Below are 14,546 nucleotides of genomic sequence, written 5' to 3'. Positions count from 1 at the left end.
CTACATTGGAAGGGTTCTAGAACAGACGTTTACAGTGTTTGCACCCGAAAATTTACACTACACATTATCTTATGAGACTCTTGTTCTACCCCTAGAGGAAGGTTCTTCTACAATCTTTGCAAATATAACCTGGTTATGTTATTTCATGGTAGATATTTTCTTAATGACGAAGAGGGGCAAAGAGAGGTGAATCAATCTTTTTAGTTTAATACTTATTTCATTCTCCCCGCTACAGGAGCGAGTTATCAATCTAACAAATGGACTCTTTGACCAATTACATTTACAGATATTTGTTTTAGTTATGGTTGTGTGCTAATCGCACAGGTTTTATGGAAGTAAATTAAAAAATATTATTCTGCTTTTGTAAAATACATTGTCAGAAATAAAAATCATTTTCTTGATAAGTATTGAATCTCTACAAACATAATAACAGAACAAAAACATTGTTTTTCTCATAGTGAAGTAATGTTAAATATATATTTGATATTTTTACTTAGATTACTTATATTGCTTATATTTTAAATATAAGTATACAATTGATGACATAAAATTATTAACCAGTTCTTCTCCATGTGAATAAGCCAAATTGTCATAATTTCTGAGGGAAAGAAATGTAACAAGAAGAACCTCGCCCAGACATATGTGATCTGTATTTATTTATAATTCCAGAAGTGGTGCTTGGCAGGAGGTGTGATTTTTATGGCTTTTAATCCCCAGGTTTGACCTAACCACCGGAGGAAGAGGTGAAACTTGTAGGATGCCTTTTTATAAGTTTGGTCCATTGAAGATGATTTTGAAACGTTATGCCTTGGTAGGTAGGTGTGGTCATAACATCAGGGGGTTGATTATTTAAGATTAGAAAGAATTTGTTAGTCGGACAGCATCTATATTTATGATTAGGAAAAATTATAAACTTTCTGCTTACATTAATTTTGCTTTATCAGAGATTGAGCAATTCTTTGAGTTAATTTAAATATGTTTGGAGACAGGATTGCAAGGACCAGTTACTGGATTTCACAGACAGTATTGCTGTGTGTTCAGCGAACTGACACAATCAAGGTGGGGGTATAGGTTGGATAATATTGATACAAAATAGGACAGACAAAAGTGGTGTCAGAGGGATACCTTTTGGTACTCCTGCTTTATTTAGAAAAGTGTGGGATAATGTGTTATGGATATTGATTTTGGCAAGGAAATGGGTGATTGTCATTGTAACTGGAAGGTGATGGAGTTTATATATAAGTCTGTTGAAAGGCATTCTGAACATCAAGACTGGTAAGTGCTGCGCATAATTTTGTAGGTGAATATTTTGTGACAGATACAGAAATATGAAAGACATGGTCATATATATAGTGCTAAGGACAGAAACTGGATTGTTGCTGAGGTGTGAGATGGAGGCAGGTGAGATAGGTGTATATTCAGTGAGCTAAGATAATTTCTAAGATTTTGGAACACTGTTAGAAAAGTCATGGGACAATATGAATTTAATTGGGATGGTAGTTTTGGGGGTTTTAAAAATAACAAAATTTTGGCTTGTATGCAATTTGGGGGAGCAGAGGGGAGGAATCCAGTATGGAGAATTATAGTGTAGACTTTAATTGGGAGTTATAGGAAGGGATGTGGGGCTTATATTGTGTGGCAGTAAGTAATTTGATCTAGTCCAGTGGCAGTGTTCTCTCTAGTCCGGAGTGCGTCTTTTATATCTTAGAATCTATTAGAGGCATTTGGGGGATGTTGAAAGTCATGAGCTGGGGGTTTTGTAGGTAAATATCTTGTGATGGATACAGAAATATGAAAGACGTGGTCATGTATGGAGTGCTGAGTACAGAAACTGGCGTGTTACTGAGATATGAGATGGAGGGAGTCAAGATAGGTGTATATACAGTGAGCTAAGATGATTTCTAAGATTTTGGAACACTCTGTTAGAAAACTCATGGTACAATATGAATTTAATTGGGATGGTAGTTTTGGGGGTTTTCAAAGTAACAAAATTTTAGCATGTACCCAATTTGGGGTAAGGTAGTGGAAAAATCCAGTATGCAGAATTATAGTGTACACTTTATTTGGCAGTTATACGGAGGGATGTGGGGCTTATTTTATGTGGCGGTAAGTAATTTGATCTCTTCCAGTGGCAGTGTTCTTTTTAGTCCTGAGTGCCTCTTGTATATGTTAGTCTGTAATAGGGGCATTTGTGGGGCGTTGAAGGTCAAGAATTGGCGGGTATTCTAAGGTAGGGCAAATATAATTTTTTTTATACCCGAATATTCCGATATTGCATAGCGGTCAGGATGGTAGATATTGGGTTCGGATGATGGTGAGAAAAATACATTATAATGATCTGCAAACATGTCAGCCATTGTTTTATTATCACTGAGTGCAGTTTTTAATGTACGATTAGATAATAGGGGTAGGACTGTTTTATGTTTGTCAGTTGTTTTAACTTGTTTCGGTATTTACGTGTGTCATTTGTTTTGGATAATTCAGTGCATTTGCCCACGCTTATATTTTAATAGCCTTGGTGAATGACCAAGTATCTCTTAGGATTGTTTCTGAATATCTTGATCAAAGGTTCGAAGGTATCCCTTGTAATGTTCATGGGAACATTTCAATATTTGGAGTGCTTAGGTCGGGAGGGGAGGTTTGGAAGGATGCGAGGTGTGGTGAGGAATATGGAGTCGGTTGACAATATTTAGTGGAGATTCTAATTTCTTAACTTTATCTTGTAATTCCTGTTGTGAAGTATGTGGTTCATTATTGCATATTATGTCTAATATTGTTTGTATGCTACCCTGTAGGCACGCATATACCGTAAGACTTTTGGGGGACGTTAGTAATGTAGCTATGGATTTTTAGTACATTTGTTATTGTTAGTAGGGCATGAACATGGTTATGCCCATTGGAGGTGATGTTAGAGTTCGTTGCTAGGTTAGGCCTGAGGATCGGAAATTCAGGGCTCTTATTTGATGTAGGGCGGGTTGGGGGAAGGGAAGATTAAGTCAACACCCAGGATATTATTTAATAGTTAATCGTAAAAAGTTTCTTTTTGTTGTTGTGTATATGGCGTAATATTAAAATCTATGATCATGATGAAAGTACTGTATTAGCGATTGGTATATTCTACAAATTTCTGGGGAGGGGAGTAGCCAAGACGTATATAAATTACTGTTAAAGCTATCATCGGATTTTCAATTTTGTTCATTCTTAAATTTTCCGATATATATTCATTTATAGAATAATATTGTTGTTCAGAAGGGATGGATTTATGAATACTAATTGCCACCCCTCCGCGACATCTGTAAGGGCAGCAGTCACTTGACGCTTAAAGGACACACTTTCATTTACTTCAACAGTGAGCTGGGATCAAGGAAAAATAATGCACAGTACATTCACGTCCCAGAGAATATTCCATCGACGTGAGTATGGAACATCAATCGTGCCGCGAGCTGGATGTGATACAGAACATCAGGACATTGGAATGGGAGAATATGCTCTAGATCCATAATGATGATTTGTAGAATGTTCTCCGTGGAAGGAGCGGACAAGTGGAATGGGAGGGTGGTGTAGGTGTGTCAGTTGGTGTGATAGGTAATACTTTTTCTGGGAAATTGGGAAAAGATAGGCGTTTACCCTTGCATGTAACTCTTCACTGCAAGTGCTGCATTTGAGTGATCCCTTTTCGTGCAAGAACTTGAGGTGTGTTGACCACTATAAGTCGCACATACATTTTTAAGAAAACAATAGTAGGATGATCATAGAATTGGCAGCGATCGCAGTGTTCGCGCTGTGGTGAAGATGACCAAGAGGCTACCACATGATATCGCTTCACGTAGATCATCAAATCCCTCATGAGCTGGTTTATTGTTGCCATATTCCAGGACAGGATACGCATCAGTGGGGTCTGTACGTTAGAATACCGGCTCAGAATGGCCCGGAATATTTGATGTCCCTGTTTCTGAAAATGGCCTGAGATAACGTCCTCTGTGTTGCTGCTATCAACCCCATGTGCCACAAATGACCAGGTGGAGGCTGGACGTAAAGGCGGTTAGTTGCGCTGCATTGTTGAGCCAGGTTCTGTGCTGCAGGGTGTGTCCAAAATGCGCCTGTCCTGTTGACTAGGACTGTGTAAAAGTTTCTAGAAGTTTTGATGGCGTGGCCGTCTTTGCTCTACTGAATTTCTAGAAGATAATCTCGCGTGGCGTTGGGCAATATCTTGGTGATGGTATTGCAGATTGGGAGCGAGTGTTTGATATCTGGGTTCAGATTGCTCGTTTTCACTATGTAGTATGGGCCAGGGAGACCAGTGTTTGTTGTTGTGCCACTGCGTTGGTGTACCTTGTGTAATCAGTGCGGGTTCTTTGCTTCCTCTGCTTAGCGCCTGATATTTAATGACATAAATAACAATAGAAGATAGGAAAGACTAGAAAGGGTCCACCTTTTCAATACAAAAATGTTATAGTTTATTTATAACATGTATTTGTACTTGGGACTAGTTTCGACGCTGTGTTGGCGTCATCATCAGCCAAAAAATGGGAAAATAGGCCAGTGTGTAGGCATTCATATTACACAAGGTGTTACATTAAACAATACAAATCTTGCAAGGAGATAAAAACATGGATGAATATAGAAACAAATGAATCGTTGAGAAAGCAAAAGTTATACATGTTAAAAAATAACCTTAACCACACATCTTGCAGTGCGAAAATATTCTTCTTGAATGATTCCTGAGTATAAAACACACGCGCACACATTTCTGAAGAGCCAGCAGGCAGGACAAAGTAAAGTGAAACTTTAAGAGTTCATCATTTTTTCTATGTTCCGATTAAATAATGAAGTCTCCCTTGAGTTCCTGATAAATATACACAACAGGAAATTCTCCTTCACTCTCAACAATAGCTATAAAGACCAACGGTAAATTTCATTTTTCAAAGACGTGAAAGCATGATCTTGAACGTGATGTAACTCCTTTCATTTAACCCATTTTTTACACAAGGTGTTACATTAAATAATACATCTCACGAGGAGATAAAAACAGGGACGAATGTAGAAACACATGCATCGTTGAGAGAGCAAAAGTTGTACATATTAAAAATAAGCTTAACCACACAACTTGCAGTGCGAAAATATTTGAATTTGAAAGATTCTTGAATGAAAGACGCACGCGCACACACTTCTAAAGAGCCAGCAGGCAGGAAAAAGTAAGGTGAAACCTTAAGAGTTCTTCTGAGAAGAGTTCATCATACTTTCAATGTTCCGACTAACTAATGAAGTCTCGTTTGAGTTCCTGATAAACATACACAATAGGAAATTAAACAATACACATCTTACAAGGAGATAAAAACAGGGAAAGTTATACATATTAAAAATAGTCTAAACCACACATCCTGCAGTGTGAAAATATTCGTCTTGAATGATTCCTGAATACAAAACACACGCGCATACAATTCCGAAGAGCCAGCAGGCAGGAAAAAGTAAAGTGAAACCTTAAGAGTTCTTCTGAGAAGAGTTCATCGTTTTTTCTATGTTCCGACTAGCTAATGAAGTCTCACTTGAGTTCCTGATAAACATATACAACAGGAAATACTCCTTCACTTTCAACAATAGCTATAAAGACCAACGGTAAATTTCATTTTAAATATTGTGCAGAGACGTGAAAGCATGATTATGAACATGATATAACTCCTTCATTTAACCCAATTTTTACACAAGGTGTTACATTAAACAATACACATCTTACGAGGAGATGAAAACAGGGCCGAATGTAGAAACAAATGCATCGTTATGCATATTAAAAATGAGCTTAACCACACAACTTGCAGTGCGAAAATATTTGCCTTGAATGATACCTGAATACAAAAACGCACGCGCACACATTTCTAAAGAGCCAGCAGGCAGGAAAGAGTAAGGTGAAACCTTAAGAGTTCTTCTGAGAAGAGTTGTATTTTAAATACTGTGTAGAGATGTGAAAGCATGATCTTGAATATGATATAACTTCTTCATTTAATCACCTATGAAAGTCTCTCTCTATATTACATAGCTTCATTAACACACCATTCTGTAGATGCACAAAATAATCTTGTAATCTTCACAGGTCCGGTATTCAGCTCGACAAGAATATAAAATTGGTATTCAGGAATACGTTTTTGAGAGTTTGGAGGTTGACTGTGCCAGTATTTGTGGTGTATTGTTGCAGCGTTACGTGTAGGGGGGGGGGGCAGGTTTCTGTGGTGTTTATTGCGGGACATGAGGCGGAAAAGCTATGTCGCGAGATGAAGAAGAAACAGAGCGTGTTGTATAGTTTAGGTCTGGGGAGCGGCCATTGTTGGATTAGGAGGGGGGAGGGGAGGAGTGGTAGGGGAGGAGGAGTGGAAGGAAGGGAAGTATGGAGGGTGATGTGGTGAAAGTGTGTGGCGTGACAAAGTATTATGCATAATCTGAAAGACCGATCTGTTTTTCGGGATATTCATGTTTTTGAAAAATTCAATGAGAAAGTCGAATAGGATCTTTGGTTTCTCTGAGATATCATTTAAGTTTAGGTTGGGATTGAAATATTTATACTCAGGAATCATTCAAGAAGAATATTTTCGCACTGCAAGATGTGTGGTTAAGGTTATTTTTTAACATGTATAACTTTTGCTTTCTCAACGATTCATTTGTTTCTATATTCATCCATGTTTTTATCTCCTTGCAAGATTTGTATTGTTTAATGTAACACCTTGTGTAATATGAATGCCTACACACTGGCCTATTTTCCCATTTTTTGGCTGATGATGACGCCAACACAGCGTCGAAACTAGTCCCAAGTACAAATACATGTTATAAATAAACTATAACATTTTTGTATTGAAAAGGTGGACCCTTTCTAGTCTTTCCTATCTTCCATTCTCAGTTCAATACGGACCAAAAATGAAACTCTTATGTTTAAATAAATAACAATAAGCGGTTCGCAGCTGGTAAATGAAACTCTGCCAGAATATCACTCTGATGTTGAGAGGTGATGTGCCGCCTGATTGGAAGTGGTGTGTGTGATCTTCCAGTCAATGCAAGTGAGATTTATTCCTCTGGAGCAACAGCAAGCTACATGCAATGATTTTGGTTTGGAGAATCACTGTCTTCCAGGCTCCTACCCTGCTTTCCTGCATTCTTCTCCATCACATTTTCTTGTATTCATGGTGGTGTAGAATTTCCAGGCATCATGGATGAAGCTTTCCCCGCAGGTGGTGTATATCTTACTGATGGTGCTCTCTGTTTTTTCTGTTGAAGTCGTTATGTCGCAACTCATAGTTGCCTTGCCATACTACTTAATACCATAGGATGTAAACTTCATGGTTCTGATCCGTGTTGAATTGAGGTCACATTAATAATTCATTTTACATTTTAACCGTCCATCTTTTCAATGCTACATAGTCGATACACATTGCGTAATATAGGATTGAAAATGTTGACCATTTAAAATAAGATTAATTACATTAGTGATACTATTCAGTAGTCGAATCTCGTGATGAACCGATTCTCTGTTAAAATATTATATGAACACCAGTTTGCTAAGTGAATGCAAGTGTTAACACATTTATATCCTATGGAATTTGCAGCTCTTGGGGTTCAAATCTCTATCTCAGAACTTATAGATTCAAGGTTGGTTTCTTAATAGTGGTGCTGAGGAAGACATTTATTTTAATCTGAGTGGATGAAGTATTATTTTAACAGCCATTCATGTAGATCTATTCAATAAAGGTGTAAGTTTGATTGTCTGTTGAGAGGTCCGAGGGATATCTGAGGTTTACTCAACTTCGTAACGGAAATGAGTACCGAGTAAGAAGAGGTCATACACTGCTCTGTCCATAAGGAAGAGGTTAAGTGCTACTAAGTCTTTGAGGAGGAGTTTCACACTACAGTGACGTTATGTTAACCAGCTTGGTATGAAAATGTGAAACCACTTAGAAACTATCTTCTGAGCTGCGGATTCGAACTGACCATCCCTCGAGTGGACGTTCTTGGCTATAGGACCTAAAAACCATGTAGCAAACTTGCTCTGTGGAGGAGGAAAGCACCCCGACTCCGCGATTCAAACAAGCTGATGCGGCATCGAGCGTTAGGACTCCAGGCTAATTTGTAACTTTTATCCTGAAGTTCTTTCTAATCTTACCCTGCATAGTGATGTCATTGAAGCATTTTCAATCGGATCCACTTATTGTTTTGGTTTCGTGCTAATTTGTCATCATTATTCACTTTAGATTCTTGTCAATTAATACATCTTATCGTTTCATTTTGTTGCACCACGTACAAAAAGGGTCTGGTTACCTAGCGGTTAGGCCCCTTTTAAGAGGAAATATCATCATCATCATTGATTAGTCGGTGACCGTGTTTAGTCCCACTATGTGATGAACATCATCGGTGTACATTGCCTGCGACTAGTACCCTAATACGGGGAACACCATTGAACTCTGTTATCTGTAAGTGGTGCCTTTATGTGTTACTTGCCATATGTCTATATTACCTGTGATTAGTACAACCATGCAAGGAATGCCATGAGTATGATACCAGTGATTATTACTATTGTAGCAAGACTGCCATGGTACTGCTTTACCAGTAATTAGTTCTGTTGCATGGGGCAGTGACATTGATTTCTACCCATATGGACAACAAGCATTATCTCTGAAAATAAAGCATTGTGAATTGTATCCACTGATTGTTTTGGATTCATGGTCATTTTGTCATTGTCATTCATTTTGGATTTTATTTCACAATACTTACAATACAATTGTAAGCGTTGAAAACGTGATAATGATAGCAATTCTAATTGTGGAAATTTCAAACAAACAAACAAACATTGATTATCGCCGCAAGTTTGCGAGGGAAGATAACCTTTGGTATCTATGATTTTCCTTCTCACGTATCTAAACAGTGTAAGCTACAAAAGTGGCCCCGATACAACGGACCTCTCACCTTATAGGTTTGTAAAGAACAAACAATTCCCAATGATGGTTTAAATGTTAGATGTTCTGCAGTTGTGTCCCCCACTCAAATATTCAGCTATGCACAGCTTGTGTATCAGTGAAGAACAGTTCAGGAGGGATTGTACTACTTAAGGTTTCTTTTGGTTGTGGGAGTCATTTGTCCTTAGCTTCTTGTAGTCTTGTCACAAAGCTTGGCATTTGTGCTAAGATTTGTTGGCTACCTGTATTCGTTATAGGCAGTACTCATATATCGCATCATCCCTGAGTTTGTCTTAACAATAATGCCAAGGTTCGGTGTGCTAGGCTTCTAAATCTTGATTCTCTTTACAAAAAATTGCAAAGATTTTGGAAGCTTGAGGAACTCCATCAACCATTTCTGACTCCTGAAGAAAGGGCATGTGAAGAATATTTTCTTGAACAGTGATCAAATTGACGATTCTGCCAGGTTTGTTGGCAGATTTCTTACTCTTCCTGAAGTGTCACCTGTAGCTCAGTCTAAGCGTAATGCTGTTAAAACACTCAAATACAAAGAAAATAAGCTCGCTAGGTTTCCAAACTTGAAACGGCTGGATGAAATTTTCATGCTTGAATGCAGTGAAATGGGACACATGGAAAATGCACCCCTTGAGACTTCTAACTCATTAAGCTTTTACCTGCCGCATCATTATGTGGTTAAAGATTGTAGCATGATAACCAACCCAAGAGTTCAGTTTGACTGATTTTGTGAATCTTGAAATGGGATAGCTTTGAACACTTCGCAAATGGTTGACGCTGAAATTCAGCCTGACTTCCTGTCTATTGTTTTAAGGTTCAGAACTTACTTTGTTACACTGTTTCAGCTGATATCGCTCAGATGTACAAATTTGTGTTTATACATCCCGACTACAGGAGTCTTCAGATTATTCCATTGCATGAATCCTATGGTGAAGGGATCAAGGACTACCACCTTACTACTGTTACAAGTTCTGCCCCATTTCTTGTTCCGAGATTTCTATTTCAACTTGCTGACGGACACACAGAATCTCACCTTGTTGCTTCTTGTTTTTACCTCGACGACGTGTTGACATATACTTGCTTAGTTGAAGTAGCTGAGGAACTTCAGTCAGAAATTTCTTCCTGACTTCAATGTACACATGTGTATCTCCGAAATCGAACGTCAAATTGTCCAGAAGCCCTCGCCAATGTCCCCGTAGATGATAGATAAACCTTGTCAAGGGGTAACCTAAGTATGAAGCTATTAAAATATTAATTATTTGGCATACTAAATGGGATGAGTTTTAGTTACAAATAAACCTTGATAAATGCACGAAAATATATCACAAAGAGAAACATTCTCACAATCATTGCTTTCATATTGGACTTTCGTGAATCGTTTCGATGTGCTGTGGTTAAGTACAAACTTGCCATATAGTGTATTCTATTTGGCAATTGGAAATTATATAGGCTTCTCTGTTATAGCCTTTATTTAAAATTATTGATGTTTGGAGTGCTATGTGATGTGATAAAAAGTAATTTTGGTACATTTGCTTTTGGATATTGTATTTGATTTTTTTATTTTACTTGTAACATGTAATAACTTTTTCTGTTTTCTAGATCCGGGAATGGTGCATTGTTGACTGGAAGTCCAGCGGGTATGTGTAAAAGTATCTGCAAAATATTGAAAGAAGGATGTGAGGAAATGCGCATTTTGCCCACTAATAATGAATGCAACCTACAAGTGTACTCTGACTCTGATCAAAGGCCAGTCAATACCGTAACACAATGGTCACTTTGTTGTAATGAATGCGGTTCCAAGTTTTCTCGGAAATCTCATGTTCAACGACACCTGCTTACACATACTGGAGAGCGTCCAGAGTGTCCGCATTCATGTGATCAGTGTGGTAGTAAGTTCTCTCACAGGTATTATCTTCGGCGACACCTGCTTACACATAGCGGTGAACGTCCGCATTCATGTGATGAATGCGGTAGGAAATTCTCAGACAAATCGCATCTTCGGCGACATCTGCTTATACATACTGGCGAGCGCCCATATTCCTGTGATCAATGTGGTAGGAAATTTTCGAAAAAGTGGGCTCTTCGGGATCACATGCTTACTCATAATGCAAAACGTCAACATGCGTGCCATCAATGTGATAGTAAGTTTACTCACAAATATAGTCTTCGTCAACAACTCCTTACTCATACGGGAGAGCGTCCATATTGCTGTGATGAATGTGGTAGTAAATTTTCCCGCAGGTGGACCCTCCGGCAACATCTAGTAAAACATACTGCAGTGCGTCCACATTACTGTAATCACTGTGATAAGAAGTTTCTTCACAAATGGACTCTTCGACGTCACCAGCTTACGCACCATGAACAGCGGCCAAATTCTGGTGTTGAATTTGGTAGTAGGTTTTCTCAGAAGTCGAGTCTTCGGCAACATCAGCTTACGCATACAGGAGAGCATCTACTTTAATGTGATCTCTGTGATAGCACGTTTTCACAGAAGTCGCATCTGCGGCGTCATCTGCTTACCCATACTCGGTAATGTCTATCTTCTTGTGATCAATGAGGTAAAAAGTTCGCACAGAATTCGAATCTTCGAGTTACATGGTAAGGCTTAGTGGTGTGTCGACATACTCGTGTATTTAATGTGGTAATACGTTTTCTCAGACATTTCTGTGGTGACAATGTGAGGAAATTTTCCAAGAAATATGTTACTCGTCAGTTCATGCCTACCCATACTGCGGAGCGTCTAAATTCTTGTGTTCAATGCTATAATTAATTTTACCGTGTCTAATCTTCGAAAACAGAAAATAAGTTAATTTGCAGCAGGCACACATTGTTGAAAACGATGTGTTTAACAGTTTTGGTAAAAGTGCGTTTGAATGTCCACTAGCTTAGATACATAGCAGTTCAGTGAAGAAAGTCCGCCATTTTAAGACACGTCCACGTCATTGTTGCAATGTGGTAGTATTTGAACCAAACCTAATATTCGACAACATATTTTTTCCGATTATTGGATAGTGTCCAATGTATGTGTTATGAAGTTTCATGAAGAGTGTGAACTGGACATACAGTACCTTACACACACAATGTAATATATGTGAATAACAATTAAAATCATCAATAATCATTGCCACATGATTAAGTAATCAAATGTAAATAAAGCAAGATACTTAATCGCCCCACATTGGGAGCCATTATTCATATAATGTTAATATTTTACCATTGCAATACGTTTAAATGAAAATCAGATGTGAATAAAATACTTATTCGCCTCACGCTTGGGCGTCAAAAGAAGTCTATCTGAATAAAATACGAACATAATTAAACAAAAAGTTTTATAATGTAATATTTCGAAGTTTACGTGGTATGGGCGCCAGTGTTAACCGGAATGAGTCCCTTGAATGGTAGAGCAGGATAATACTTTCTTTCCCAGGGCGTACACACAAGGTAGCGTACTAGTACATATTCTGCAGGCCTTAACTGACCTTCTGAAAATGGCTAAATAGGTGGGGACTGCACCTAGGTTTGTTAATAACTCCACTGATTGTAAAATAATTAACTGTATTCTGTGCAATTTCCGTGAATGGGAACACTCCAAAATATACATAAATGAAACTCGCAAAATATCGCTGGAAGACTCCACATTTACACAATAATGAAGTACAACATAAAAAATGGGAAACCAAAAGCGAGGACCAAGCCACCATCTGCAGTCAATCCGTTGTAAAAAGCATATATATGTATATAAGTACCCTTCACTGTCTCTGTGTATCAACACATCTTGCACATTCTTATTATTGTCACTTGTTATACAACACAGATACTGTACATTTATAATAATGTGTTCCCAGACTCTACCACTTTGTTTAAGGATGCATCACTCGAGCAACACACGCTTGTTCTAGTGTATAAGTTATGGAAGGTCTGAAATACAGCATTCCATAGCTTTCACCAACATATAATACCCAGCCGTCACAAATTATACAATACCAAGTGCCTAGGTATTTCACAGTTGTAGGTTGTTACCACATTTCACCAACACATTTAGACCAGGTTCCACAAAAGTTACGTCTCCTCTCCTTTGCTGTTTGAAGTGATCTTTCTCCACCAAAGTTTGAGGTTCAGTCCAGTATGAAGCCAAGTCCTGTATGCTTCTCGTCATTTGATCACATGCCTATACAGATTCCAGTTTCCAGGTTTTTTTACATGATACGTATAGACTGATCTTGACAATCCGATCACGAGTAGAAGATCTTGTTAAGAGCACACCCTGAACCTCTTCTGGACCTCATGACAACATTCACAAGCCCAACTCGCCAGACTCAAAGGAATTTCCGAGTACGACATTGCCCCTTTTATTGCCAAGGTAAGCCTGGCCAGTGAGCGAGAGATCCCAAGGGTGACCGTTTGTTCATGGCTTCTGTTTTCTAGAGGCATTTAAGGGAAAGGGGTGACGAGCAGGCATAAAAATCAATTAAAAAACAACATTCTGACATTTATTAACATAAAACAACAAAATATCCTTGCTGGGATTAAATACATTTGTGCTTTCATGTTGTATTGTCTTCCTGTATTAAATTATAAACAACAAAATTTGATCTTCGTCCTTGCAGACAACGGTTAGGCTCTGAAATCAAATATTATCAGAATGATTAGACCTCTACTGCCTTTAAAATTGTTAAATGAAAATATAACCTGAACCTCCTATAATTCATAACTGCATTTACAAAAGAAATCAACTGGGAGCTATCTCGCTATTAATTCAATGCCAAAATTAAACTGGAAATTCCATTGACTCATTAGAACTTCAACTCGTGGTCACTATTTGCTAATGATCAATTGTGTTACTTAAGGAAGGTAACACTCGCTAACGACATCAGGATAAACTCTACTAGAAAATCTGAGTCAACTCCAAAGTCGTAACTAATTAATTATTATTAATTTTTAGTTAATTATCTTGGTAACATGTACTTCGATTATCACACGATCGTGTTCACAAATGTATGCGTTTCATTAGATAATTCTCCCTCTAATCATGACACACTTGTCAAATCCATTGATTAAATAATTATTTAATTATTATCATTATTACTCGTTACTTCCTTAGCTCAAATTAATTATGTCGCTTATAGACATTCTATTTTTACTTGCACTGAATTGAAATGTTTAGAAATCAGTTAGAAATCCTTCAAAATTATTTATAAATGCACTAGAAAATTTAGCCATAACCACTTGTGAATTAATTGAAGACTTATTAATAAATCTCTTGCGTATGCTGAAATTAACTAGACTATCTTTCGTCTAATTCAGCATTAAATGAACGTTAAATCCTAATCTAGTCTTACTGGACGTTATTCCCAGCGAATTGTTTCCTAAAGTATACCAAATGAATTATCAAGGTGGCAAATCAACACTGAAATGATCCGTGTCGTTGCTGTGAACGAACGACTAGATTAAAGCACAATGAACGGCATGAAATTATTTCTAACTATATCACGCACACATCACACTCACACAAGGGTAAGACGTATTTTATATACACTATTTACAACGAATCCTGCCTTAATGAATTACTTAATTTTTTTGCATGGTCGCGCCAATAAG

The 14,546-nt window shown here is 37.8% G+C and overlaps 1 protein-coding gene across 1 annotated transcript in view; it reads left to right on the top strand.

The window, feature by feature from the left end:
• The window catches only part of LOC136884817 (zinc finger protein 782), a 36,795-nt gene extending 24,670 nt beyond the window's left edge, over positions 1–12,125 (top strand). Inside the window, exon 4 of the mRNA XM_067157107.2 lies at positions 10,548–12,125. Coding sequence (XP_067013208.2) covers positions 10,548–11,409 — 862 coding nt within the window. The 3' untranslated portion in view covers positions 11,410–12,125. The remainder of the gene's footprint in view (positions 1–10,547) is intronic.
• Positions 12,126–14,546: the final 2,421 nt, after the last annotated feature.

This window comes from Anabrus simplex, chromosome 13 (genome assembly GCF_040414725.1).
Source record: "Anabrus simplex isolate iqAnaSimp1 chromosome 13, ASM4041472v1, whole genome shotgun sequence".
In the NCBI taxonomy this organism is placed as follows: domain Eukaryota; kingdom Metazoa; phylum Arthropoda; class Insecta; order Orthoptera; family Tettigoniidae; genus Anabrus; species Anabrus simplex.
Note: the sequence above shows the minus strand (reverse complement) of the source record. Positions and strands in the feature narration are given on the sequence as shown.